The sequence below is a fragment of the Cavia porcellus genome, unplaced genomic scaffold, assembly GCF_034190915.1.
Source record: "Cavia porcellus strain 051 isolate PalLab524CR breed Dunkin Hartley unplaced genomic scaffold, mCavPor4.1 scaffold_6, whole genome shotgun sequence".
Lineage (NCBI taxonomy): Eukaryota > Metazoa > Chordata > Mammalia > Rodentia > Caviidae > Cavia > Cavia porcellus.
The window spans coordinates 57,906,195-57,933,667 of NW_026947489.1; the positions used below are offsets into that span (position 1 = coordinate 57,906,195).

A 27,473-nucleotide genomic window follows, 5' to 3' on the forward strand; every position below is an offset into this window, starting at 1 on the left:
TCCAGACTCCCATGTTTCAAGGTTTTCACCTATTCCTTTACCATGCCCCTTTCGCCTCATCTGCCAGGCCTTCATGGCACTGCTATCTCCACCACAGCCAAAAGCATTTATGAAAGCATCCAGCCCAGGGTTATCACAGTGCAGATTTTAAGTACGACAGTAAACATAAATGAACAGTAGACACAGTTACTGACATGTTTGATAATGTGATCCTGATTATTTTTTACATGAGAACTATTGATTACTGAGTAAGATGGTGAAGGACTAAAATATAAATGCTTCCAAATCAAGAGGCAATTGTCAGTGAAGAAATGCCCTTACCTGCAGAATCAAATAAGGCTTGGACATCAATGGCATCTGGAAGGCCAACCAGACTGAGCTCATCCCATAATTTACCAGCCTGATCATCTGCAACTGTCTGGGTGCTTACACTCATACAAGACACCATATTCTGCTGAAGAGCTCGTTCTCTGAAAATAAAGTGGGTTAAGATAAATGCCTTTGCAAGTGATGACAAGTAGAAAATCATCTCATTTTATAAAACTTAAAGTATGATGCACTGCCAAGTCAATTTTAATTTATTAAGCATTAACTGTGATTAAACAACTTATAAATTCATTCCTAGTATTCATAGTATGTTACTGTGGATGCCATATTATTCTGGTAAACAACAACTAAGTGTCTATAAACCTATAATAAAGTATTAAAATAACTGTAAACTTATTTTTCCATTTTCTAAAGTAATTTTTTTTTTAAAAAGTTGACTCATTTTAATCAGGAACCATGTTTTAACACATAAAATTCAAATTCCCTTTGGTCTTACTAATGCTCACAAAACGTAGCTCGGTCAGAAAATTTAACATGCTTCATCTAATGGAGAACAGCCACAACAGAGGTGGCAATTAATTTTATATGAAGAAAGGTTATTTTCCTGAAAAAATAAAAACCTGCCACACAGTGTGCGAAGGGAGGTGGGGGAATGAAACAGGTCAGCTGCACTTTCTTATGGTCCCCTTGACAGAATCTCAACAGCTGTTTGGTGGCATGATGTTGAAGAAGCCTCAAACAAGACCATACTGTACCAATCATGAAAAAATATACATACAGCTACTGAAGGCATGGGAACTAATGAAGACAGTATAACAGTTAAAACTAGAATATTTAAAAAAATGAATAAGATATAATATATGGGAGATTTCAGACTTTCAAACCCTAACACTTCAGGTATTTTTTAAGATCATTCAGTGAACAAAGAGGAATACCATGGTCAAAATTGATTATGAGGAATCAGACAGCTACCACTAAAACTTTAATTTTCTCCTAATATCATAGTATTTAACCTGACGATAATTCTGGATTAAATCACTATTGAATATAGATATAACTCACTGCACTTCTGTATGCTGGATATTTATCATGATTCCTATTAAGAGAAAATCAGCACAATGACCAGGGTACTAAACTTTTTATACCTGGAATCATTGAAAGAAAAAAAGTATTAACATATTTCAATAAGTACATTTAAATATCAAACCATATAAAAACCAGTCACTTTTTTATGTTCAGCATTAGAAAAAGGTTCAGCAAGCTAACTTTAAATTCTCATTTTTAAAAATGCCCACAATAAAATGAGAACAAATGCTTTTCTACAAATATTTAATAATGACTAGTCGGTGTTACTTTATCAGAGGAAAAAGACTGACAGAGTTCATTTATAAGTATTAGTGTATTTTAGGTACTGGTATTTGATGAGGGAAAGAAAAAAGCAACAGAATGACTTACTAGTCTGTTACTACCAGTAATCAGTTCCTAACCAAAAATGTAAATCAGGTTTTTAGACTGGTTTGTATGAATACACCATATCAAATGCCAGTATTGGGGCTGGGGATTTAGCTCAGCGGCATAAGCACCTGAAATGCCAGTATTAATCCTAAGGATGACAGTAGTCCAGCTCAGGAAAAGTCAACGGAAATATACACTCACAAAATTTCAAATTATAAAACAAACAAACAAACAAAAAACCCAAAGCAAATTTAAAAAAGAAACACCCTTGATTATATAGTCTTATATTAACTACAACTAAGAAAGCCATTGGTAAAATGTTTTTTGTTGAGTTTTTTTTTTTTTTTTTAATCAACTAGTTGTTTATACCTCATTAGTAACTTTTTTTTTTAAAGTATCAGGAATCAAACCCACAAACTCACACTTGCCAGGTAGGTGCTTATGCCACTGAGCTAAATCCCCAGGCCAACCTAGTAGCATATTTTATAAATATGTGAAATTATTACTAAGCTGAATTGTCTATTTGTCCCTACATGGTTGCCAATTTTCGAGGTGTACTTCATTAATGGGCTTTTATCATTACTTAATAAACTTGCTAAGCACTAAGTACATACAACAACTTTCATTATGCCAAGACTATTTTTATTCAATTTTCTGAGCTATAAAATTATGCACTAAAAATTAACTTCTCTTATAAAATAATTAAGAAAATAAAGCTTAATTCTGTATTATAGAATAAGATTTTACCTAATTGCCTTTAATAAAGATAGAACGTAAGGATACAACATGCAATGTGTCTGGTCTATAAAACCTGCTAAGTATTGATGATCATTTTAGGTTTGCTAGACTTTTGGGTATACATGCAAGCACCCAAATAATAACAGATAAGGTTTATAAATAAGCTTAGGTACAGTCTTAAAAACATGATTCTTCAACTGTAGTACTTCTAAGCCTTCTTAAACTGTTCTACCTTAAATACTTTTAAAAGGTTCCTGTTATTGTTTCAATTTTCTTTGTCAAGTCTTCAAAGGATTGGCGGCAGTTCAAATCAATAAGCCAATCAAGTAAGTACAGCACGCCAATGCTTTAGTACTCAAATGTGGAGATGTGCCAGACAGGCACTTGGAGGATTACATCAACACCTGCAAGGAACAGCAGTGGTCAGCCTTATGAGCTAGATTTTTAAGTTTTATGCTTCCTTGTCAGCAACAGAAACTTCCCTTCCCTTAATCAGCAGAGCTCAGGCCATACATTAAGATAGTCTTTAGCCACAACTATGCAAATATTTTAATAGTGTTATCAGACAAGCACTTTGGGTAACATACATATAGTTATCCAAACATTTTATTTTCTTGAAAAAGTGTCTTAGGTACCTTTATTAAAGGAATCCTAAGTATATAGTTACAGAAAGAAAAGGAACAAGAGGAAAAAAAGAACCGTGTTCTGATTAGAATTTACAGGATAGCTCAATATTCTTCAAAAAAATTGTGTAAGAATTTAATTAATTAAATGACAAAATGAACAAATGAATCAATGACACAAAAGGTGTGAACAGTAAAAATAATTCTGAGTTTTTTTTATTTGTTTGTGGGTTGTTTGAGTCAGGGTCTTGCTATGTAGTTCAGGCTGGCCATGAACTTACTATATAGCCAAACTGGCCTTGAACTCATGGTGATCTTCCTGCCTCAGCCTCCCTAATGCTGGGGGTTTTTTTCCTCTCCCCCTCACTCCCTCCACCCGTACAGGGGATGAACTCACAACCTTGTGCTCACCAGGCAGGCACTTATACCATTAAGCTAAATCCCTGGCCCTGAATGCTGGTTTTATAGGTGTGAGCCAGTTTTACCAATTCTGTTATATTCATACAAACAATTAAAAATGTAGTGGAAAGAAAGGACTTCAGTGGTGTTTATCTTCTTTCTATTGATAAATCCCATGAACTCTTTTTGGCTTGCATTTTTAAAACTTTTCCTCCAAAAGTTAACTGTTACCTAATTTTGCTAACGTATAATTAACAATCATTTAAAAATAAGAAATTTTGAGAAAAGGACTATTTTAGGTTAATAATAAGTCATAAAATACTTCATGAATTTGGAAAATAATGAGAAACTTTAACCATAAGAACCCCATGTGTAAACTTATAAACAATTAGATACAGTTTCATCCCACCAATTTAAATTCAAAACTGCTTACTTTCTCTGTCCTCTTTGTCTTCGCGGAGTTGAGTTTTGTACTCTCTCATAGGTTCCACTGCTGCTGTCATCAATGTCCTTGTTAGAAGGCTGGCTTTGCCATGGCAAGATAAATCCAGGCGTTACTCTGAATTGTTTTAAGTCCCCCTGTCCTAAGGAACTTTTTTCCCCACAGTAACAAAAAGCGCAGAGCTGTTCACTGGTAAAAATGAAAAGTGAGGAAGACAGAGAAGGTGAAAAGCAGCTTTATTCAATAATTTTAAGCAATGTTACTGGACACTTGTGCTTTACAATTATAACTTTAATGCAAGCAAGGCTTTTTCAATGTATTTTCTATAATCTATTCTGCTGTACTTTCAGAACTGTTAAGTTTAATAACAATATACATTAGCAATTCTACTTTTCCACAACATGATATCTGTTTATCTATGCATACCTGCAATGCTAGTGATTAAACTCACGGCCACATGTACGGCAGATAAGTGCCCCAACACAGTCCAGCATGTCAGTGCAAAACCAGCACTCTGAAAGGCTGACATAGGAGGATCACAAGTTCTAGCCCATCAGGGCAAGTTAGGAACTTAGCAAGACCCTAGTTCAAAATATCTTTTAAAATTTTATAGATTTTTTAAAGAGTTGAAGACACGGGATTTAGCTCAACAGCATAAGCGCCTGCCCAGCAATCACAAGGTCATGAATTTGATCCCCAGTACCAAAAAATAAAACAAAACAAGAGTTGGAAACACAACTTGCTCTGAGTTTAATCCCAGTACCTCATACAAAACAGTGTTCCATCACTGAACTATATATAACAGTAGTATACCCCCAGCCCAGCATGATTTTTTAAAAGTAATACATATACCAAATTTAGAAATTCAAGTTTGCACTTAGAAAAATTATTTTTTAAAAAATCTGCTACAGTCAATCAAAATTTTAACTCAAAACAATAAGCAAAATAAAACTAAGAATGGGGAAGAAGATGAAGTTTAATACCCATGTGGTTGCATGCTGGATCTATAACATAGTAACATTATAAATAGTTATGTAAATATCTGATCTCACAGTGCTTTATATACAGACAGAGGTAAACTACAGACTTTAAAGATTTAACGAATATACTGTACTAATGCACAGTGCTAAACCATAGGGGACAAGAGAAATTCCGTGCTGTCTGCTCAATTTTTCTGCAAAAGGTGTTCTAAACATTAAAGCCTATTAATTTTTTTAAAAGAGAACATTAAAATGTTAAAACATTAAAACTAATATACATTATGAAATACACATTTAAACAAAAATCAAAGGGCTTCTCTTCAATCTATTTTCTCTTCACAACAGACTGACTGCCAACATACCTAAATCTTTCTTCTCAAGTTTCTACGTCATCTCAGTAGTATCTACCTATCGATAACCATATTTTTCATTAGGATATAACAATATAGTCATCTGAGCTGCCCTATTCAATTCTATAACCAAGAATTCACTTTCTATTCAAGCATATTAAAATAGTCCCAAAATTACTATATATTGGGCCATAAAAGAAGACTTACATTGAAAATGTCCTTATCAAGCTGAGGTGGGAGGATCGTTGCAAGTTCGAGACCAGCCTGGGCTACAAAGTGAGCTCAAGGCCAGCCTGAACTGCATAGCGAGAACCCATCTCAAAAGAGACCAAAAAAAAAGAAAAAAAAAAGTCCATATCATACAGATAATATTCTCCGAAAATAATGTCATAAACTAAAAATGCATAATAAACTTAAAATTTTCTAAATATTAGAGAACACACAGCTAAGAACCTTGCAGTTAAAAATGCAAACCCCAGGTCAGGGCTATAGCTCAGTGGCACAGTACCTGCCTGGCAAGCACAAAGTCCTGAGTTCGATTCCTAGGACCAAAAAAAAAGCAAGCCACAGTATTTGGGATGGGATAATAATGAAAATCCATGATGAATGTTATCATTACATACATGTTATCATTATGGTATGTCTAAAATGTAGCAATAAAATAAAAAAGCTTTTAAAGAATACAAATACTGGGCAACCCATTTGGGACTCCTATGTCTCAAGAGTTAGACCTAATTAATCCCCATTTCTATTCCCCATTCCTTATTGTCAATAAAATTTCCTACTCTTAATAAAAAATTTTTAACAAAAAAGAAAATTCTGAACATTAAACTTCATGACATGCAATTAAAGTTGGTAAGTAAACAAGAACTTACAAATTTATAGAATTATCAATAAATTAAGTTAATAATTAAAAATTATCAATAAATTAAAAGTTTAGATGCTAATGAGCTAGGATTTCAACAGGTTAGAAAGAAGTAAATGAGAACACCAATATAATAGAAGTATCAAGGAAAACAATACATAAATAAAGACAAACAGTAAAGATGAACAAAGGCAAAACTTAACTGTTTAGAAGTTATCTAAGAACCAGGCAATATACAAACAAAATACAAAATGAGGAAAAGACAGTATATATACAGATGCAAACCCCAAATGATAAATAATAAATCGCTACCTCATTATTCTAACACAGTACTAAAGAATAATTATGCAAGAGAAGAAATAAAGGCATCTTTATAAGAAAAGTTAAACTGTCACAATAAGCTGATAATATGACTTTATGCAGATAAAGAAAACTCTGAAAGACATCAGCATAAAACGTTAAAACTGAAAGAATTCCGTAAACTTTCAAGACATGATTATAAAAATTAGAATTTTTACATACTAATAACATAATATCCAAAATTTTGTAAAATAATCTCATTTATAGTAGCAACAATAAAATTAAACATTTCTGGATAATTTAATGTGAGTGACCAAGGAAATAAAAGATCTGCATACTAGAATTATAAAATATTTATGAATTAAATAGATATCCCATATTTACAATTTACAATAACACTGTGAATATGCCCATGACATTCAAAGTACAAATTCAATGTGATTCTCACCAAAATTCCAATGCCATTTTTGACAGAAGAGAAAAAAGCAATCCTTAAATTCACATTGAGCCACAAAAAACACCCACACAGCCAAAACTATTTTCAGTTTTAAAAAAAAAAAATGGCTAAAGGCAAAAACAATCTGACTTCAAATTATTTATTATAAAGTGATTATAATCAAAACAGTACAGTAAGGCCAGTGCACAGGTGCATGCCAGTAATCACAGCTACTAAGGAGGATGAGGCAAAAGGGTTTCAAATTTGAGGCCAGCTTAGGCAACTTGATGAGATCTTGTCTCAAAATAAAAATTTTTAAAAAGGCTGGGGATGGAGCTCTGTGATAGTGTGTTCACCTAGCATGGGTGAAATCATAGGTCCAGGACTAGAAACAAAACAAACAGGACAAAAAGAATGAACACACAAGTGCACACAAAACCAGCATGGTACTGGCTAAACCACAGACAGGTCAACTACTGAAAATGGACAAAAATCCCAGAAACACACATTTACTATCAGCTGACTTTTATCAAAGCTAGAAGGAACATGCAATGCAAAAATGGCAGTCTCTTCAATAAATACTGCTGGGAAAATGAGATAATCACATGCAGAAGAATAAAACTGGACCGTTGTCTCACATCAAGTTAAAAAAAACTCAACTCAAAATGGATTAAAGACTTAATTGTAAGACCCAAAACTAGTTGGGTGTGGTGGCACACACCTGTGATGGGGGGGGGGCCTCACATTTAAAGTGACTAAATGATAAGGAGGAATTCAAGTTCCAAGCCAGGATGGGAAACTTAGTAAGACCCTGTCTCAAAGGCGGGATATGTATGTATGTATGTATGTATGTGTGTGTATATATATATATATATATATCTCCCCCAAGAGTTCAATCTCCAGTGTCCCTCCCTCAAAAAACATAAAAAGCCAAGCAGGACAGAAGACTTAAAAACAAAAACAGAAACAGAAAAATTAGCAGAAACTATATCTCTACTACTCTTATTTTGAAAATGTTCAAACCTCCCAAAAAATATTGGGGGGGGGGGGGGGGAGGAGACCACAGTATACCAGACATTTGTATACTCTACCTAGATGCACCATGTGTCCTGGATTTCCTAGGCTAAATGAAACCCTGGTAGACCAGATAAAATGAGGGGGTTAGGGAGGTCTCTCTGGGAAGGTCAGTCACATGAGAGAGAGCAGAGCAAGCTGGAAGTCCTTGACAGAAACATGATCAGTGTGTTTCACAGTGGGGACGAGCTAAAAGCAAGGAGAGCACAGTAGGTAACAGCCAGGCCATTTCATGCCCTGCAGAAATGCCAAAGACCTGAAGGTTAAATATATTTACTTTAAATATAATAGATAACTACTGTGGGTAGTAGGAGGAGAAACCTGATTCACATTTTAGGACAATTTTTGTCACTGTGCTAACAAAAAACTAGACTGCAAAAAAAGATAAAAACAGTAAGTAGAAAGACCACTTAGAAGGCCTCCAGAAGACAACTGCTTCAACCACGATGACAGTCAGTTAAGACAGTAAGAAGTCTTGTGAGTTATCTTCTGAGTTGAGCTATAGGATTTATTGGATTGAATATCGGGTATGACACAAGACAGAAAGAAAGCAAGAATTAACTCCCAATTTTTGGCCTAAGCAATTAATAACAACTGATATCATTTGTTAAAATGGGGAAATCAAGGAGAGAAACAAATTTGAGGCAGAGGTGGATCCAAGTGTAGTTTTGGACCTGTCTGAGGGTGAGGGGTCTTGGACATTTCCAGAGGAAGTTGTTAAGCAGCCAAGATGGATTTGAGTCTTAGCACAAAAGTCTAGATGTGGGTCTCATAAGGACACACACAAATCACTGCTGCCAGACTGAATGAGCTTTTCCAGGAAGTGAAGAAAAACAAAGAACATACCACATACCTGGGGACTCCAACATGACAAAGGTGAAAACTATCCAAGGAAACCCACAAAAGACAAAATGAGAAGTGAAGTGTGCCAAAAGCAAATTACATACATTCGGGAGATGAGATTATTCAACAGACTGATAATTTCATTGGTTTATTCAAGTCTTGCAAGAAGGGCCTAAAAAATTCAAAACTTCAAAGCTGAACTTCAAAAGGTACAACATCCCAAGAATGGAGAAATGGAAGGAACTGGAGTAGATAGAAATGAATAAAAAATGAATTCTTATGCTAAATAATTTCTTCAGCCAGAAACAGCATGATGCTCATATTCCGGACTTTACTAAAGCTACAGTGACATCCTAACAAGGTTCCTTGCTCTACAGTCTCAAGGGCACAGCACTGTCTGTCCCAACTTTACACAGCTACTAAATGATAAAAGGCCATCCAAACTAACATCCAAAATCCTTCCTCCCTCAATTTTCTCTCACTGCCCTTTTGCCTATCAGCAATCCCCAAAGTCTATTCATTTTCTAACCTGATTTTGGCTTCTACACCAACAGAGACCAGGAAGTTTACAGATTCCTCAGATGCTGGCTGCTGAAGAGTGGGGACTGGCTGCTTGCTGCTATCCACTTCTGCTTCGGCATCTTCTTCTGCAGAATGTTCTTTGATTTCTACTTCATAATAAACAAGAAGATATAAAGAATTATTTTTGTGTGTATATTAATCATTGGTGAATTCATCTACAACGCATGTACATTAATGAAAGAAGAATTGATAAATTTTGACAATACGTCATTAACACAGGAAAAAGTTTATCACTAAAAATATTGTTTCAGTAATGCAGGAAAAGTTGATAACAACTGCATTGTTTATATTTATTCTTTTTTTTTTTTTTTTTTTTGTATTGGGGATCAAACTCACAACTTCACATTTGTCAAACAGGCACTTACGCCACTGAGCTAAACCCCCAGCTGTTTATATTTATTCTGTCCTAGAAATGATAAACTACTATAAAACATGACATACATTCCTTTGCACAGAAGGAACAGGTAAGTGACTCAGTGTTATAACTGCTAATCTTTTTTCAGGACTATAGCAATTGATTTACAGAAAAAAAATATTTCAATGTGACTCTTTTTTTACTTTTTTTGTATTTCACGATCTGAATTTATTATTAATTTTAAATCATTATGCATTCTGATTATTAGGCACTATAAAGTTATATATTTCAAACAAACACACTTTGATTGCATTGTTTCTAACTCTCCACAGAACTCTAGCACAAGATCCCTCATACATAACTTCTCAGAAGAACCAAACTACTGACAGGATTTTCAAACACCTCCACTCTCACCACTATCATCCTTCTTTTTAAATAAAAACATTCCATCTACCCTGTCTTTCAGGCCCTATCACCAAAGCTCCTGATACAATTCAACATGCTTAGCAGAATCCTTCTGTAATCACAAATTTATGTATAGTTTTGTACATCTCCCTGCTCCACGTCAACAAATAAACTCCTAAATATTTCCCTCCTTTTACCATCAAATGTCCTGAAATGGCAGAGTAACTTTCCCCTCAATTAACCCTAACATACACTCATCCTGCTACTAAGTAATTTTTCTCATCAGCAACATAGGATGCCAACAGAACTGACAATCCAGGAGCCTCTAACAAGTTCTCAAATACCCTCAGAATTCCTTTCACACCCAGATCTTCTAACTTTTACAAACAGGGAGATACAATGGGTCAGTACAGGAGCTGGCATCATAAAGGCCTGATCTCAAGTACTAATGTGCCCATGCACTGACTATTCAATAATACATAAAAGTCATCTCTCTTTACTCACCTATAAAAACTACCATTATGTATCTCTTAAGACTGATAACAAAGATGACTTCCGGGAAGATGGCAAAGCGGTAAACAGCAGAAAAAGCAACCTCTCTGACAGTGACCATCCAGATGCTAGAAGATAGCATTGTGAGGAAGACGAAGGAAGTGGGTCCCATGGACCTATACTAACGTGTGAATTGAGGCCCATAAAGAGAGTCAAAACAAAAACTTCAAGGAAGAAGGTGGTGGCGCCCAGTGGCACCTTTATCCTGAGACAAGACACACTGTGCTAGAGAACTGCATTGTTTGAACCTGGGGATACAGCACGGTCATTGTCACAGTCGTGGTCATGGCTGGCAACCTCAGAGGCTTTTGCACAGCGATGCAGACTGGAGTGGTACAGCAGACATGCAGGACTGCACTGGCTGGTGGTAAATGCAGAGGACTTAGTCCTCCCACTGACAGAGCAATTTGGGAGCCATTTTGGAGATGGGCCAGCTGAGCTAAGAACCCAGAACCGCTGCAGGCTTCTTGGAACTCCCACCTGGGCGCAGACCTGTGGAAATTGCTTGGTTTATGGTGAGCCTAAATGTCTGGTCTTAGGGCAGACCTTCTGAGGTCATTCACTACCCTGCCAAAAAGCAACTGCTGGCTTGCTGGATTAGCATGGCACAATTTGGGACTATCCACACAGGTTGTGTACTACTGAATACAGAGAGAATCCTGGGAACGGACTGTTTTTGTTTTTCTTTCTTTCTTTTCCTTTCTCCTTCATTGTTTTTATATGAGTGTGAAAGTGGCTCCTAACCTCTTTGTGAATGTGATTCTCTTTTGTTCTTCCTTCATCTCTTCCAGTTCTCTTCTCCTTCAGTCTTCTGCACCAGTTTCCCCAAGTTGGTGTGATTCCCACTTTGTCCTCTAACTTTACTTCTAATCTCTTTCTCTTCTTCCACTTCTCTATTTTCTCCTTAACCCATTTTAAATTTTAATCTCTCAAGGAAAAATTAATACATTATAGACCTACACTTTGCATATTATTATCTGGTTTGTTTTACATACTGTTACAAGTCACAAATCTAGTTCATACAGTTAAAAGTTGCAAATTAAGGGTTAGCTCAGGTTGTTGTTTTCTAGGCTGTGTTTGATGCCACTGGTACCACTACAGACAACATTGACATAATTATTCTAAACAGCTGTTGGTTTTAATAATCCATGACTGAGACTAATTTAGGGACAGAGAAAATATGGTGGCACAGGTGCCAAAGAACCAGGGACTAGCCAAAAAAAAGCAGTAATTTCTCATCTCCAACAAACTGATGAGGAAATACCTTCTAACAGACTCAAAACCCAAAAAATAGCTACACCTTAAAGATACCTCTGAGAAGTAATCATCACCTAAGGGTCCTAAATACTACCAATAATGCAACACACCATAGGAAACTTACAAGTATCACCCCCAGGAATCAAACATAAATAAAGAAAGCAAGCAAGAAAGAAAGTAAGATCAGAAGACACTTAAGCAAAATGCAACCCCAAACACCCAGTTCACCAAAGACAATTCCAGGGGGCAATGAAGTGGGACAATCTGAAAGCCTCCCACCAGGTCTCTCTAAAGTAGTAACAACAAAGAAACTGAGTGAGGCTCTGGAAAAAAATGAAAGCAGAAATAATCTCTGGTAACTACAGAGATTATCAAAATACATATCATACTTAGCAACATTAGAGCAGACACAGACAAATAACTAGATGAGCTTAAGAAAATTATGGAAGCTCAGCATAGGAAAGAAATGGAATCCATAAAGCAGATTCAAGCAGATACCTAGGAGAATAAAAACTCTGCTGAAAGTATTCAAAGCAGATTAGGCCAATCTGAGGACAGGATCTCAGATACTAAAGAAGGCTTGCAGGTAGTGACCAGGAAAAGAAAGACTTCTAAAAACTGGCAGGGGACCATGAGAAACCAATCCAGCAGCTGCTAGATGAGACAAAGAAAAATAACTTAAGATTAATTGGAATCAGTGAACAAGCAAGAGATACTACAAATGACATTTTAAAATGTTCACAGATATCATGACAGAAAACTTTCCTGGTAGAGAAAAATTTTGACATGCAGATAAATGTGGCATAGAGAACTCCATTTAGCAATGATCAAGAAAAATCTACAGTCAGGCATATCAAGGTAAAGATCTCAGAAATTCAACACAAGAATACAATCGTAAAGGCTGTTAGAGAAAATAAACAAATCACTTATAAAGGAAAGCCCATCAGAATCACTGCTGATGTCTCAGAACAAACTCAAGTAAGGAGAGAGCTTAAAGTAAAGTATTCCAAATTCTAAAGGAAAACAACTTTCAACCCCGAGTGACCTATCCTGCAAAACTGTCTTTCAAAATTGATGGAGAAATAAGATACTTCCATGAGAAAGAACATCTGAGGAAATTTATGAGCACCAAACCAGCACCCCAAAAGAATCAATACTGAAATATAAGAACTAAATCAGATTTTTGAACAAATGGACTTAGTAGATGTCTATGGTGTTCCACCCCACAACATCAGAATACACATTCTCAGCTGCACATGGGACATGCTCCAAAACAAACCATATGGTGGCTCATAGAACATGTGTAAGTAAATGCAAAAGATCTGAAATTATCTCATGCATACTATCAGACCACAGTGCAATGAAACTGGAAATCCATGCCAAAGGAAATCACAAGAATTTCAAAAACATATGGAAATTGAACAGCACCCTAATGAACAACCGATGGATCAAAGATGAAATTAAGAAATTAACAGTGTTTACAGTTGAATGATAGCGAAAATGCATTATACCAGAACTTGTGGGACATTTACAGCAGTAAATAAGCGTTAACAAGAAAGCAGCACAGGCACATATAAACAACAATGTTCAATATCAAGCTTCTAGTAAAATAAGAGCAGGCTAAAACAAAAGCTCATACCAGGGAGGAATTATATAAAGATCAGAGCAGAAATTAACACACTGACGCCAGGTGTGGTGGCTCATTCCTGTAATCCCAGCACTCAGGAAGCTGAGGCAAGAGGACCATTGCGAGTTCAAGACCAGCCTGGGCTACAAAGTAAGCTCAAGACCAGCCTAAACTATATAGTGAGACTCTATCTTTAAAAAAAAACGAAAACCACTGGAAGAACGACAGTCTCTTTAATAAATGGTGCTGGAAAAACTGGCTCTCCATTTGCCGAAAACTAAAGCTAGACCCATGTCTATCACCATGTACTAAATTAAAATCTAAATGGGTCAAAGATCTGAATATTAAAACAGAAACACTAAATCTATTGGAAGACAAATTAGGTAGACACCTTGGAGACATAGGAGTAGGTAGATAATTCATGAACAGGACTCAAACCGCAAGGGGAATACTTCCCAGAATCAATAACTGGGACCACTTCTTATTAAAAAGTTTCTGCATGTCAAAAGAAATCTCCAGCATAGTGAAAAGAAAACCCACAAACTGGAAAAAGATTTTAGTGAACTCTCTCTCAGACAAGGGACTCTTGTCTAAAACATATAAAGAATTAAAGAAACTCAGACCTCCAAAATTCAAAGATCCAATCCAAAAATGGGCATCTGAGATGAATACGCAATTCTCAGATGAAGAAATGCAAATGGCAAATAAATACATGAAAAAATGCTCATCATCATTGGTCATTAGAGAAATGCAAATTAAAACCACACTGAGATACCATCTCACTCCTGAAAGAATGGCCAGGATCAAGAAAACCGACAACAAATGCTGGAGAGGCTGTGGGGAAAAAGGAACTCTCCTGCACTGCTGGTGGGAGTGTAGACTGGTACAGCCTTTGTGGAGATCTGTCTGGAGATTTCTCAAAAAGTTGGGACTGGAAATCCCATTTATTCCAGCTATTCCACTTCTAGGCATATTCCCAGAAGAACTGAAAGCATCATACCACAGTGATATATGTGCACCTATGTTTATAGCAGCACAATTTGTAATCGCCAGATCTTGGAAACAACCCAAGTGTCCATCAACTGAGGAATGGATAAAAAAGTTGTGGTATTTCTATACAATGGAGTATTATTCAGCTATAAAGAAGGATCACATTGAGATATTTATCAATAAATGGGCGCAGCTTGAGACCATACTCATAAGTGAAATAAATCAATCTTGCATGTGTGAATACCGAATAGTTTCCCTAATGTAAGTAATGATTCAAATATATAAAAATATGTGGTAATCATGATTCCCCATTAGGTGGCCTTGAAGCCTTATACAGTTTTCACTCATTAATTAGAAAGGCTTTATTCTGGGCTTCTTGATATGGAAATATTTGAAGCTAGAGTATATGAAGTTTTATCCAAATATTTCAAGGAAAAAGACAGACACTATGGTAACTACTATTAAATCGGGTTATATGGTGGTGAAGTACTAGGTTGCTGAAACAGTCATGCTTTGACCTCTATTGTTATATTGTTATGTCTGTTTTATCTCAATCTCCCCCTTATTCTTTTTAAAAAATTAGTCATTTCTTATGTTTGTCTTAATTAAAGAAAAAATTTAAAAAATTAGGATATATAAATAGTAACTCTTTTTGATTTCCTATTAACTTGTTTTGAAGTCCTGTAGTACTCCCACAATCTTGTTTTGACTGATTAGACTCTGTTCCATTCTATATGGTAGTATCAAGTTTGAAGACATAGGCAACTACTTTGAAGACAATAAGATTCACTAAGATACCAATTCTGGTTTGACTATTGTCTTCTTTGGAAGTCCTGTAATGTTTACAATGCCTAAGTTTTATTGGTCTTGTTCTCTACTGTTTTGTCCAACTTTATAATATCTAATGAGATAGACAATTCTTTTTAAGGAAACAAGAGACAACGTTGATAACCATTGTTGATAACCTTGTACTCTGTTCTACACCATGTGCTATGTCTATCCTTGGTTTTGACTGACAGCTTTGTTTTGCCATATTTGACTGTATTCTCTCCCCCCCACAAAAAAAAGTAATAAGCACTAAGGAGTAATAAAATCCAAAATGTGTAAATTTTGTTGTAAAAAAGAGAGGGGAAAAAAAAGAAAAAGAGCTCTAACGGATATAACAGCAAATGTGTTTAGGGGTATTAAATAGCTGACTATATCAATGTTTTTGGATCATTGAACACAGCTGTTTGCAGTCTCCCTGTTTGAATGTCCACCTTGTATTCTTTGATACTGTGATTTGAGCAACTATTTTCAAGATGATAATATGTAATCTATTAACAGGTGATTTCTTACTGTTATTTTTTTTTTTGTAGTTCTGTATTACGTGTACCCTTACACCGCTTTGTTTTGTTTTGTGTTTTTCTCTTTTTCCTCTTAAATAAAAAAAAAAAAGAAAGAAAGAAAGAAAAGGAAAGGAAAAATAAAAACACATTGGAGACTAAAAAAACAATATAAAGAATCAACAGATCAAAGATTGGATTCTTTGAAAGGTAAACTGACAAACCCTTAGGCAACTTTCGGGGGGGGGGGTCAGAATTCACATTAATTAGGAATGAAAGGGGTAAAATCAAATAGACCCTGAAGAAATTTAGAAAATCATCTATACTTACTTTGAAAATGTTTACTCTAATAAGATGGAAAATACAGAAGAAATGGAAAGATTACTGGTACATATTACCAAAACTGAATCAAGATGTAAAAAACCCTAAATAACCCAATATCAATAAATGAAATTGAAGCTGGACATAGTGGCATATGCCTGTAATCCCAGCACTCAGGAGGGTGAGGCAGGAGGATCACTACAGGTTTGAGACCAGTCTGGGCTACAAAGTGAGCTCAAGGACAGCCTGAAGTGCATAGCAAGACCCTGAAACCAAAAAACCCTAAAAGGAATCGAAAATACAATTTAAATCTATCAACAAAGAAAAACCCAGGCCCTGAAAGATTCATTGCTAAATTCTACAAGAAATTTAGTGAAAATCTAATACTACTACTTTCCAAACTCTTCACTGAAATTGAAAGGGAAGCGATACTTCTCAATTCATTACTGGAAGCAAGCATTACCCTAATACCAAAACCAGAGAAGGACCCAACAAAGAAAGAGAAGTACAGGTCAATCTCCCTAATGAACATTGATTCAAAAATCTCAAAAAGATACTGGCAAAGAGACTGCAGCAAACTGTCAAGAATATTATACATCATGACCAAGTGAGATTTATCCTAGGGATGCAGGGATGGTTCAACATACATAAATCCATAAATGTAATACAACATATAAAAAGAGCCAAGGACAAAAATCATATGATCATCTAAATAGATGCAGAAAAAGCTTCTGACAAAGTCCAACATTCATTCATGATAAAAACCTTACATAAAATTGGGATAGATGGTCTTTCTCTCAAACTGATAAAAGCCATCTACAACCAACCAAGAGCCAACATCATAGTAAATGGACAAAAGCTGAAAGCTTTCTCTCAAATCATGAACAACACAAGGATGTCCATTGTCTCCACTCTTATTCAACATAATCCTGGAAACTTTAGCAAGAGCAATTAAACAATAGAAAGAAATAAAAAGGGGGCTGGGGCTTTAGCCCAGTGGCATAAGCACCTGCCTTGCAAGTGTGTGGTCATGAGTTCGATCCCTGGTACCAATAAAAAAGAAAAAGACAAAAAAAAAAAAAGTATTAAAAAAAGAAAGAAAGAAATAAAAAGAATAAGGTAGGAAAGGAATACATTAAACTATCATTATTTGCAGATGACATGATACTCTACTTAGAAGACCCCAGAAACTCCACCAAATCACTACTAGATTTAATTGGCAAATTCAATAACATACATGGTTACAAAGCTACCACTCAAAAATCAATAGCCTTGGGGCTGGATATTTAGCTCAGTGGCATAAGCACCTGCCTTGTAAGTAGGCTGTCGTGAGTTCGATTCCCAGTACCGATTAAAAAAAAAATATATCAGTAGGCTTCCTGTACACCAATAACAAGCAGACAGAAATTAGGGATACAACACTTTTCACAATAGCATCCAAAAAAAATGAAATACCTAGGAATCAGTGTAACAAAGGTTGTAAAAGACCTCTACATTGAAAACTACAACACTCTGAAAAAAACATTGAATGGGACATTAGAAAATGGAGAGACATCCCATGCTCTTGGGTAAGAAGAACCAATATAGTAAAAACAGCCATACTTTCTTCAAAACTGTTATACAGATTCAATGCAACTTCAATCAAAATTCCAATAGCATATCTCATAAAATGAGAGTAAACAATCCTAAAATTCAACTGGAACCAGAAGAGACCTATAGCAAAGGCAATCCTGGGAAACAAAGACAAGACAGGGGGCATCACAATCCCTGACTTGAAATTATACTATAAAGCTCCTGTGATTTAAAAAAAAAAGTGTGGTGAGGGCAAAAAAAAAAAAAAAAAAAAAAAAAAACAGACCCTGAAGATTAATGGGATAGGTTAGAAGATACAGAAACAACTCTAGACACACAAAGCCAACTCTAGACACACAAAGCCAACTCATCCAAAGGTGCATAACATATTCACTGGAAGACAGTCTCTTTAATAAATGATGTTGGAAAAACTGACTTTCCTCATGCCAAAGATTAAAATTGGACCCATGTCTTTCACCATGTACTAAGCTAAAATCAGAATGGATCAAAGATCTTAATATCAAACAAAAACATTAAATCTGCTGAAAGACAGAGAAGGTAAAACTCCTGAAGACATCAGTGTAGGCAAAGACTTTATGAACAAAACCCTGTCTGCAAAGGAAGTATCACAGCGCATCAACAAATGGGATCTCACCCTACTGAAAAACTTTTGCACAGCAAGAGAAACCACCAACAGAGTGAAAAGACAACCTACAATGCAGGAGAAATGTTTGCCAGCTGTACCTGACAAAGGATTACTACTGGGAATATATAATTTAAAAAAAAAAAAATACATACGTCTCAGGTGAAGAAATACAAACAGCAAATAAATATGTGAAAAAAATGTTCAACATCACTGGTCACTCAAGAGATGCAAATTAAAACAACAATGAGATTCTACCTCATCCCAAAAGAGTGGCTACTATCAAGAAATCAAGCAGTAATAAATGCTGGTGGGGCTGTAGGGTGCATTCCCACTGTTGGTGAGAATGCAGACTGGTGCAACCACTGGAAACCAGTGTGGAGATTTCTCAAAAAATTGGGACTGGAGGTCTTATTTAACCCTGCTATTTCCCTGCTTGGGTATCTTCACAAAAGAATTAAAAGCAAAACAACACACAAACAAAAGAATTAACAATACCACCCCACAGTGATATATTTGTATCCATGTTTATAGCAGCAGAATTTGTAACAGCTAGATCTTGGAAACAATCTAACTGCCCACTGACTGAGGAATGGATAAAAAAGATGTGGTATTTTCATACAATGGAGTACTACTAGGTCATAAAGAAGGATAAACTGGACACTTTTATGAGTAAATGGATGCAATCTCAGACCATACTCTTTAGTGCATAAGACACACATGTAAACACAGTATTGTCTCATTAGTGTGAGAAGCTAAACATAACAATGTATGCATATGTATATAAATAACAGTTAAGATATTTATACTCCATTTCTCTGAGTTCACTGAAGAGAAAGATTTGTGCTGGTATTGTTCAGACCATTAAAGGCAGGCATCTCATGCTCTGGGTAAATGATTTGGGCATGACAATACACAATGTGTGTACCATTGTGGCCCCGGTTGACATGTTTTGAATTTTTTTTTTTTCTCCTTGAAATAAAATGGATTGGGGGGGGGGGATTACCAAAAACAAAATGTCTTTGAAAATAGTAAAATAAAGTTAATTAGAACTGATAAAAGCATTAAAAATAAAAAACAGACTGGTAATGAAGACAATTAAACATTCTAAGGTCTATTTCTGCAGCTGATTCTCTAGGGAAATGCAGCACCCTACACGTCTGTAAAGTCTTCTGCAACAGCCTTTCCTGGGCTTCAGGGTCTTCAAGTCAACATCTTTGCACCAACTCTTCTCTGCCACTTCACCATTTACCAGACATATCTAAAGGCTTGGTACTACATTCCACACCAAACCTCTCTCTTATCTCTCAAATCAGCATTTGAATCTGACATCCCCGTTTGCAAATATCCTCTAAATTCAAAACAAATTTCAAAGCATTCTGAAAAAAATAATTTGATAACAACTGAATAACAGTTAAGAAAACTACAAGCAATTGTAAATCCTACTGAATAAAATTAATAGGGACAAGAGGCATCAAACAGATGGTCTGAGACATCTGGGGGTGTTTTTTGTTTTGTTTTTGGTACTGGGGATCGAAATCATGACCTCGTGCTTGCCAGGAAAGCACTCAAGCCACTGAGCTAAATCCCCAGCCTGGTTTTTTGAGTTTTAAGTACTCATTTTCTCTTTTTTAAAGTGAAATGGAAAAGTTAACTATAATCTAGGCATGGTGGCACATGCCCGGAACCCCAGCACTAAGAAGGCTGAGACAGAAGGATCTTAAGTTTGGGGCAGCCTGGACTATGCACAAAGTAACCCTCACATACACACACAAAAAAGGGCAACTATAAACTGTTTCTGGGCAAGCCTAGTAATCAAAGTGTCCCATCTACCCATAGAGACAAAACTGATAGAGTAACCAGAATCAAATCTACAAATTTGAGTTTAATAAAGGGGACACCCCACCGAAAGCTTGCAAATTTCACACTAAACTTTAAATTTTCCTACAGCAAAAGATGCCATAAACAAAATCAATATAACACAGATGGAAAAAATTCATTTAAGTTTCTCTCTCCAAAAGGTACTCACATTAGAGTACCTAAAGAACTTCATAGATGAACATGATAAAGCATATAACCCTATAGAAAATAGCCAACAGACAAAATCATACTCTCCTTCCTCTAAACTGTTACAGTTTTAAGAGGGCCTGAGACTATTTCCCAAATTTCTCTGCAGTGAAGCATGGCAAGTTTTCACCAATAAAACATGGCTATCAGGAACTTGTAACATCTACATCACTTGAAGTGAGTTGCTCTTCGCTAAATTAGGTTCGCTTTCCTATCAGCTATGAAGGCCACCAGCTACAATTCTGCCAAGGGAAGCAACATTCCCAAGGAGAGCAAAGAAGATAGAAGAAGCCCAGGATCTTGAATAACTACATGGAGTGAAAGAGGGAAACTCCTTGGCCTAAGCTTCTCACTGTGACCAGCAGTGCAAACTGGAATTTTAAAGTTAGAACTTTTTCATTGGAGACATGCAGTTTTTCTAAACTTCCTCAGACATGGGGCTTGAACCGCCTCCCTCTAGTTTTACCTTATCCTTCCCCATAAAGAAAATACTAGCTTGCCTTCGACTAAGAGGAAAAGAAATGTAAGGGCAGCATCTTTCCTCTTTCCCTCATCCCACAAAGTTAAACCTAAGTGGTAATGATAGAGACTGATACTTTGTCAAGTACACAGCTTTCTGAAATTAGATTTCGTAAAACTCAGAAGCAGGGGAGAAAAATCAAGTAGTATGGAATTTATTTACTTTTAAGGAAAAAGATCAAGATTAATTCTGATCCATAAATAAATCAGGTTAGCTTTCAGAGTTCAAAACTGTACTCTTCTCCTTTACTATTGCTACCAGCTCTGTCCATGATCCTAACTTTGGGTCTGCTAAAGAAATAATAGGGATTGATGAGTTTCAGCAATATTTTTGGTTTGGATTTTTCTGTTTTGAGTTATTTATTATTCTTTAATGAATAAAAATTTTGCAAATACTTCCAATGGAGCAGCAATTTCATCCATAAGCCAGAAACAATCAAAGGGTTCAATAAACATATAAGTTCATAGATAATGATAGAACCTATCTTTAACTGTCACACTGATGATAGAGTAAATCAAATAATTGTCAAAGGTAAAGCAGAACAATTCAACTGGTGTTCTGTCTTTCCTCCTAGCAAAAAGACTATTGGAAGCAAGCCATGTGGGTTTGGGGAGGAAAACAAACCAAATTCACCCTTGGGGAGGGGGGGGATGGGCTGGGAGACAAGAACCCCACCCTCCACCCTCTGTGGGCATCCAGCTGATTTGGAGGATAGGCTGAGTTGATAGCATCTGAGGTACCAAAATAACTCAATGCTTCAATTGTTTGGTTGACTTTGCAGACCTGAGGCCTGTGTCTGGATATCTATTGAGAGAGAGCAGCATGCAACGTAGCAAATATACGGAGTTTCCTTCTGTTTTGTTTTTGAATTCCAATATTGTTCCCACTGTTTTGTTTTGTTTTATTCAAAGTTCTGTTTTGACTGGTTTCAGGCCATTTTGTTTGGTCTGGTTTTGTTATGCCTAATGGTATAGGTGACAATTTTGAGGATAGCAAGAGACATTATGATAGCCTTGGTTGATTTCCTATTATTTTGTTTTGAAGTCCTGTATTGCTTTCATTGTTCTGTTTCGGTTGGTTTTATTCTGTTTTGTTCTATTTGATTCCATTCTGTTTAAAATAAAAATTTTTTTTAAAGTTACTGGAATTTGGCAGCAAATTGTGACACAGACTGTGCTGATGAAAAATGATTGACCAGAGATACAACCAAAAAATTATCTGAAATGCTCTAGGTGAGCCTGGGGACAACTGATGAAATACTTCTGATGCCAGTACTTGGTTACCTATTATTTATTATATATATTATATTATCATATCACTAAAAATGGACAAACACCAGCTGATGTTCTGCCCAAAAACAGCAGCTAGTCATTCAACCAATAAGTAGTGCAGGTCTGGTTACTCTGATACTTTGAAGTTTTTGTCTAACATGAGTTCTATTTGTTCAAACTGCCAGCAACCCAAATTTCTAGAAATTGGAGCACTTTTTACAATAACATGTTTCATTATATTTTTTGCTTGGTTTGAATCCTCAATGTATTTTTATGTTGAATTTGTCTTAAAACACAAGCAAAGCCAGTGGGTCACAAAATGCTCTAAAGCCAGAAAGGTGGAAACCACCCCGCCACGTTACTGAAGTGACATGGGTAAAGGATGGGAGGTGATGTGTAAACATAATTTTTATCTACAGATGCTACCTGTGGTTAATCTCTATAACCACTAGATGGCACATGTGCAGCAGCAACTATGCTACTAAAAAGCTTAATTGCCTGTAAGGAAATTCCTAAGAAAACTTGAAAGACATTTTATCTGTGCACTTCATTAAAGAACATCACGTCTGTACCAGTCACATCATTGGGGATGCAAAGATAAATTCCATTCAACCTCTGCCCTTAGATAATGCCATTATAAGTCCTCTTTTTCACTTTCCACCTCCCAAGTCTCTTACTTAATCCTAGTGCCACAATATGAGAAAGTTTAAGTTAACAGCAAAGGCTGCTTATTATGTTAAAACCAAAGGCTTCAAATCTTAGGATCCAGAATTTGCAATTTAGCTCAGCTGTGGACTAGCAACAATGGACTCATCACATTACTTGCTCCTCATTTAAAAATAGAAAATTTCACCTGGTATAAAACTCTAGATCAGAAGAGTCATGCATGAAGAGTCCAACACCTCAAGTAAGTGGTTATTACTCTACCTATACTTACACTCGATCCCATGTATTTGCAACACTATTTCACCTGTCAAATGTGTGTGTGGGTGCATGCTTCAGACTGAGCCAGGGGTGCCTCCACAATAAACACAAACTCTGCCACTGAGCTATACCCACCCCCAACCCAGTATCTAGCCCTTGAGGTCAAACCACAATTATTCAAGCATATTTTGAGATGGAAATAGAAGGTACATTCACTGCCTCCAAGCTCTGGGCAAGGGAGTTAATATATCATCACTTTAGAATGATATTTACCAAAGGGAATTTTGGGTAACTACTATCTACTACACGTTGTTTAAAAAATAGGCTTAGGATTGCTATCCTTAATGGATCTCTCTAGAAGATGGAAAATGATAACCATAGACCCAGGCACAGGGTATGAGGGAGGTTAATGGGAAACTTGTGGAGAATGTAACTCAAAGAATTCAGAAAAGCATTAGAAGACCAATCAAAACGAAAAGGATAAACAAAAGTTGTCCAACAGTTCTCTTAGTTCTTCTCTTAAAAAAAGAGCACACATGGGGCTGGGGATTTAGCTCAGCGACCATAAGCGCCTGCCTTTGCAAGCAGGCAGTCGTGAGTTCGATCCCCGGCACCAATAAAAAGGAAAAATACCCAAAAAAAGGGCACATAACATAATATCCTCATTTAAAAGATAATGAAGCTAAAGTCCAGAAATTAAGCTTAAAACCACAAAGCTAATAGGAAAAGAGCTGAGATTCAAGATGAAAATGATGATGAAGATGAGGAAAAACGGAGGAAGAGGATAAAGAGGAGGAGGAGAACAACAATGACGATGACTACTGTGAGGTGAAAACTGAAAACACACATTTTTCCCTCTGGATTTATTTAGTTAGGTTTTAGATCTCTGCAACAGGGTCTCACTCTGTATTTCATCCTTGAACTCACAGCAACCTTCCTACCTCATCCTCCAGTGCTGGGATTATAGACATACCACCACAACCTTCTCTTTATTTTTTAAGCACTTCTGAGTAAGATTATAAGGTGAAGAGAATACTTATCTCACACCCAGGTGATGGAAATAAAACATTTTTATTTGGGCAACTAAGAAATTATTTCCTTCAAAAGTTAAGTAAGTTCTTAAAAAGACTATATGTATCTTACAAAACTATTTATCAAAATCAAAAATATGATAGCATAATACACTAAAATGGTAAAAATATTTCAGAGCTTAAGTATGGCTCCTCTTACCAATACATAATACATTCTTTGAAATATCCTAGATCCCACTGGATTTTTAAAATTTATTCAGGAACTCTAGGATCTTGGAGGGAGAAATTACAATTTTATATTTACTTACCTCTAGTTTTTATTAACCTTTGAAATTTGAAATCCTAAGAAATTATGAAGAATGTGAGCAACAAGCACAGTAGTACTGTATTAACAATGCTTCTTTGTCACCACAGAAACGGCAGGTATTTTCTAATCACTTCAGTTGCTACAGATATCCCAAAATATCATTTGACTTCATCATATCAAAACTATGGGAGTTATCGACTTCATAGCTAGATCTTACAATTTAAGTGTAGGTCTTTGTCATTCTAAATATTGTTTTATTCATTTAAAATCACTATTTGGAAAAGAACCCACAGACTTCAAACTGTCAGAAGGTTCATGACATAAACATGGTTAAAGAAACTCTTCTGTGTAAGTACCATTCAAAGGACACTGCACTTCCAAGCTATCTGTGGGATCAGACACTGCGTTTATTCTACAAACCAGAGCCTAATGTTCAATAATTGTTTAATCAGCTACTTCTATAAGTAAGATTTTTTTTTTGGCGGAACTGGGGATCGAACTAATGACTTCATGCTTTCCAGGCAGGTGCTTATGCCACTGAGCTAAATCCCCAACCCCTAAGTAAGAAATTTTTAATGCACATGAAACAACCAAAAAAAAACTTATACAGGACCAGGAATTTAGCTCAGCAGCATAAGCGCCTGCCTTGAAGTGCGCAGTCATGAGTTTGATCCCCGGTATCAATAGGGCGGCGTAAGTGCCTGCTTGGCAAACTCGAAGTCATGAGCTCAATTCTCAGTACCAAAAAAAAAAAAAAAAAAAAAGAAAGAAAGAAACAAAAACAGAAAAATACAAACATAAAAAAAAAAAAAATGTGCACCTAGGACAGTGATGCACACCTACAACCTAGCAAACCAGTATGGAAGGCTAAAGTATAAGGACTGCAAATTCAAGTTTAGGATGGGAAACTTAGCAAAACCCTGTCACAAAATTACACAGATGAATGGATGGATGTCAACTGCTCAGTAGTGGATTTACTTAGTTGCTTCCAGTATTTTCTTTATTTTTCCTATATGATTTTTAAAAACACGTTTTAATATTTTGAAGTTAAAATACACTAAAACTCACAAATTTCAATATACATCTTTATCATATAATAAATTACTTATTTCAATATTGATCTGCTGATACTTTACTGGGGCCTAAGACATCAATCAGTGAAACTACTCTGGGACTTCTGGCCTGGTCTGGACACCAGCTGAAAACCAACAAGTGACTAGTGGATGTCAGGAGAGCAGAGGTACCTGGGCCAAGCCCAGCCTAAATTTCTGGCCCACAAAACCAACATGCTTCTGCTGTTTGAAGCCACTATGTCTCAGGGTGACTTACTATGGTGTAATATATTACTGAACATTTCTTTTTAAGCTGTTTTAAAATTACATGTTATTGCTGATCAAAGACCAAAAATATTTAATGTGTTTCTCTTCTTATCACCACCTCACTTTAGAACTCAAACTTTCAAAGTAGTTACTAATTCAAACACTGACATTAATGAAAGAAAAACAGTTCTGGAGAGTGCTGGTACAGGCTAGAAGTGACCCACCATGACTTCACAACAACTCAACAGGTACAATTAATCCACTGGGCCCCGCCAGAGGGCCAGAACTGCAATTTCACTGTGTGTCCAAAGTGCAGAGTAACTAACCTGTGTCACACAGCATCATTATACAGTACAACTATATACAAAATAATATGCTAAAAGCTAGTGGAGAAAATCATCAACTTTTTTTTAAGAAAACTGCACAACGGCCAGACTTGATGGCGCATGCCTTATAACCCCAGCACTCGGGAAGCTGAGGCAGGAGGATCGCCACAGGTTCAAGGCCAGCGTAGGTTACAAAGTGAGTTCAGGGCATGAACCATATAGTGAAACCCTGGCTCAAAAAAGACACACATACACACACACAAATTTTTGTCAGTCAGATACATATATCTAACAAAGTATTTTTTCAGAAACAATGGAGAAATAAATAACTTTCATGGCAAGGAAAAAAATAAAAGAAGAGGTCACCCTCAGTCCAGCCAACCCTACCAGAAATAAGCGAGTTATACATAAAAAGTGGAAGCATGATGACTACCACCACAAAGAAACACATGTACAAAATACAACAGCAAAGTACATATACAAAAGAAAGAGAACAGAATACACAATCTAGAAAACCACAAATCACAAAAGTAAACAGAGGAAAAAAAGAACAAAGACTATACCAAAACATTAGAAAAAACTAACAGAATGAGAAGAGTGTGCTTTTACTCAGTAACACCCTGGAATGTAAACAGAACAAATTTCCCCATTTAAAAGACACAGACTAGCCAAATGGATGAAAAGGTAAAATCCAGTCAGGGATAGTGGCATATCCCTGTAATCTCAGCATTCAAGATGCTGAGGCAGGAAGAGCACATGAGTTCAAGGCTAGCCTGACATACACAATGAGCTCAACATCAGCTAAATTATAGGGGCAAGACTTTAATTCAAAAAACAAAAACTTAATGACATGCTGCCTACACAAAACTCACTTCAGTGAGAAAGATGAACATAGACTGAAAATGAAACATACACCAAACAAATAGAAACTTAAGATCGTGGGGCTGGGGATTTAGCTCAGCGGCATAAGCGGCTGCCCTGCAAGTAAGTGTGTGGTTGTGAGTTCAATCCCCAGTACCGATAAAACAAACAAACAAACAAACAAACAAAAAAAACTAAGATCATGCAAAAATAGCTATGTTTATATCACAGAAAATGGGCTTTAATTCAGAAACTATAAATAGAAATAGTCACTATATAATAATAAGAGAAGGAATCCAAAAAGAGAAAGTAGTGATTGTTAATATTTATGCACCCAGTGCTGAAACATCCAATTAAACAAAGCAAGCCTTACTAGGTCTAAAAGG

At 36.1% G+C, this 27,473-nt stretch overlaps 1 protein-coding gene across 20 annotated transcripts in view; it reads right to left on the bottom strand.

Moving 5' to 3' along the window:
• The window catches only part of Kmt2c (lysine methyltransferase 2C), a 239,306-nt gene that overhangs the window by 137,796 nt on the left and 74,037 nt on the right, over positions 1–27,473 (bottom strand). For 15 of the 20 annotated variants that reach the window (XM_063250791.1, XM_063250801.1, XM_063250789.1 and 12 more), the window contains 3 exons: positions 9,362–9,503; positions 3,976–4,173; positions 322–470 (listed from right to left, as the gene is read on the bottom strand). In XM_063250791.1, coding sequence (XP_063106861.1) covers positions 322–470; positions 3,976–4,173; positions 9,362–9,503 — 489 coding nt within the window. Of the gene's footprint in view, positions 1–321; positions 471–1,389; positions 1,473–3,975; positions 4,174–9,361; positions 9,504–27,473 lie in introns of those variants that run through there. The other 5 variants (XM_063250795.1, XM_063250781.1, XM_063250798.1 and 2 more) reach the window with 3 other exon arrangements.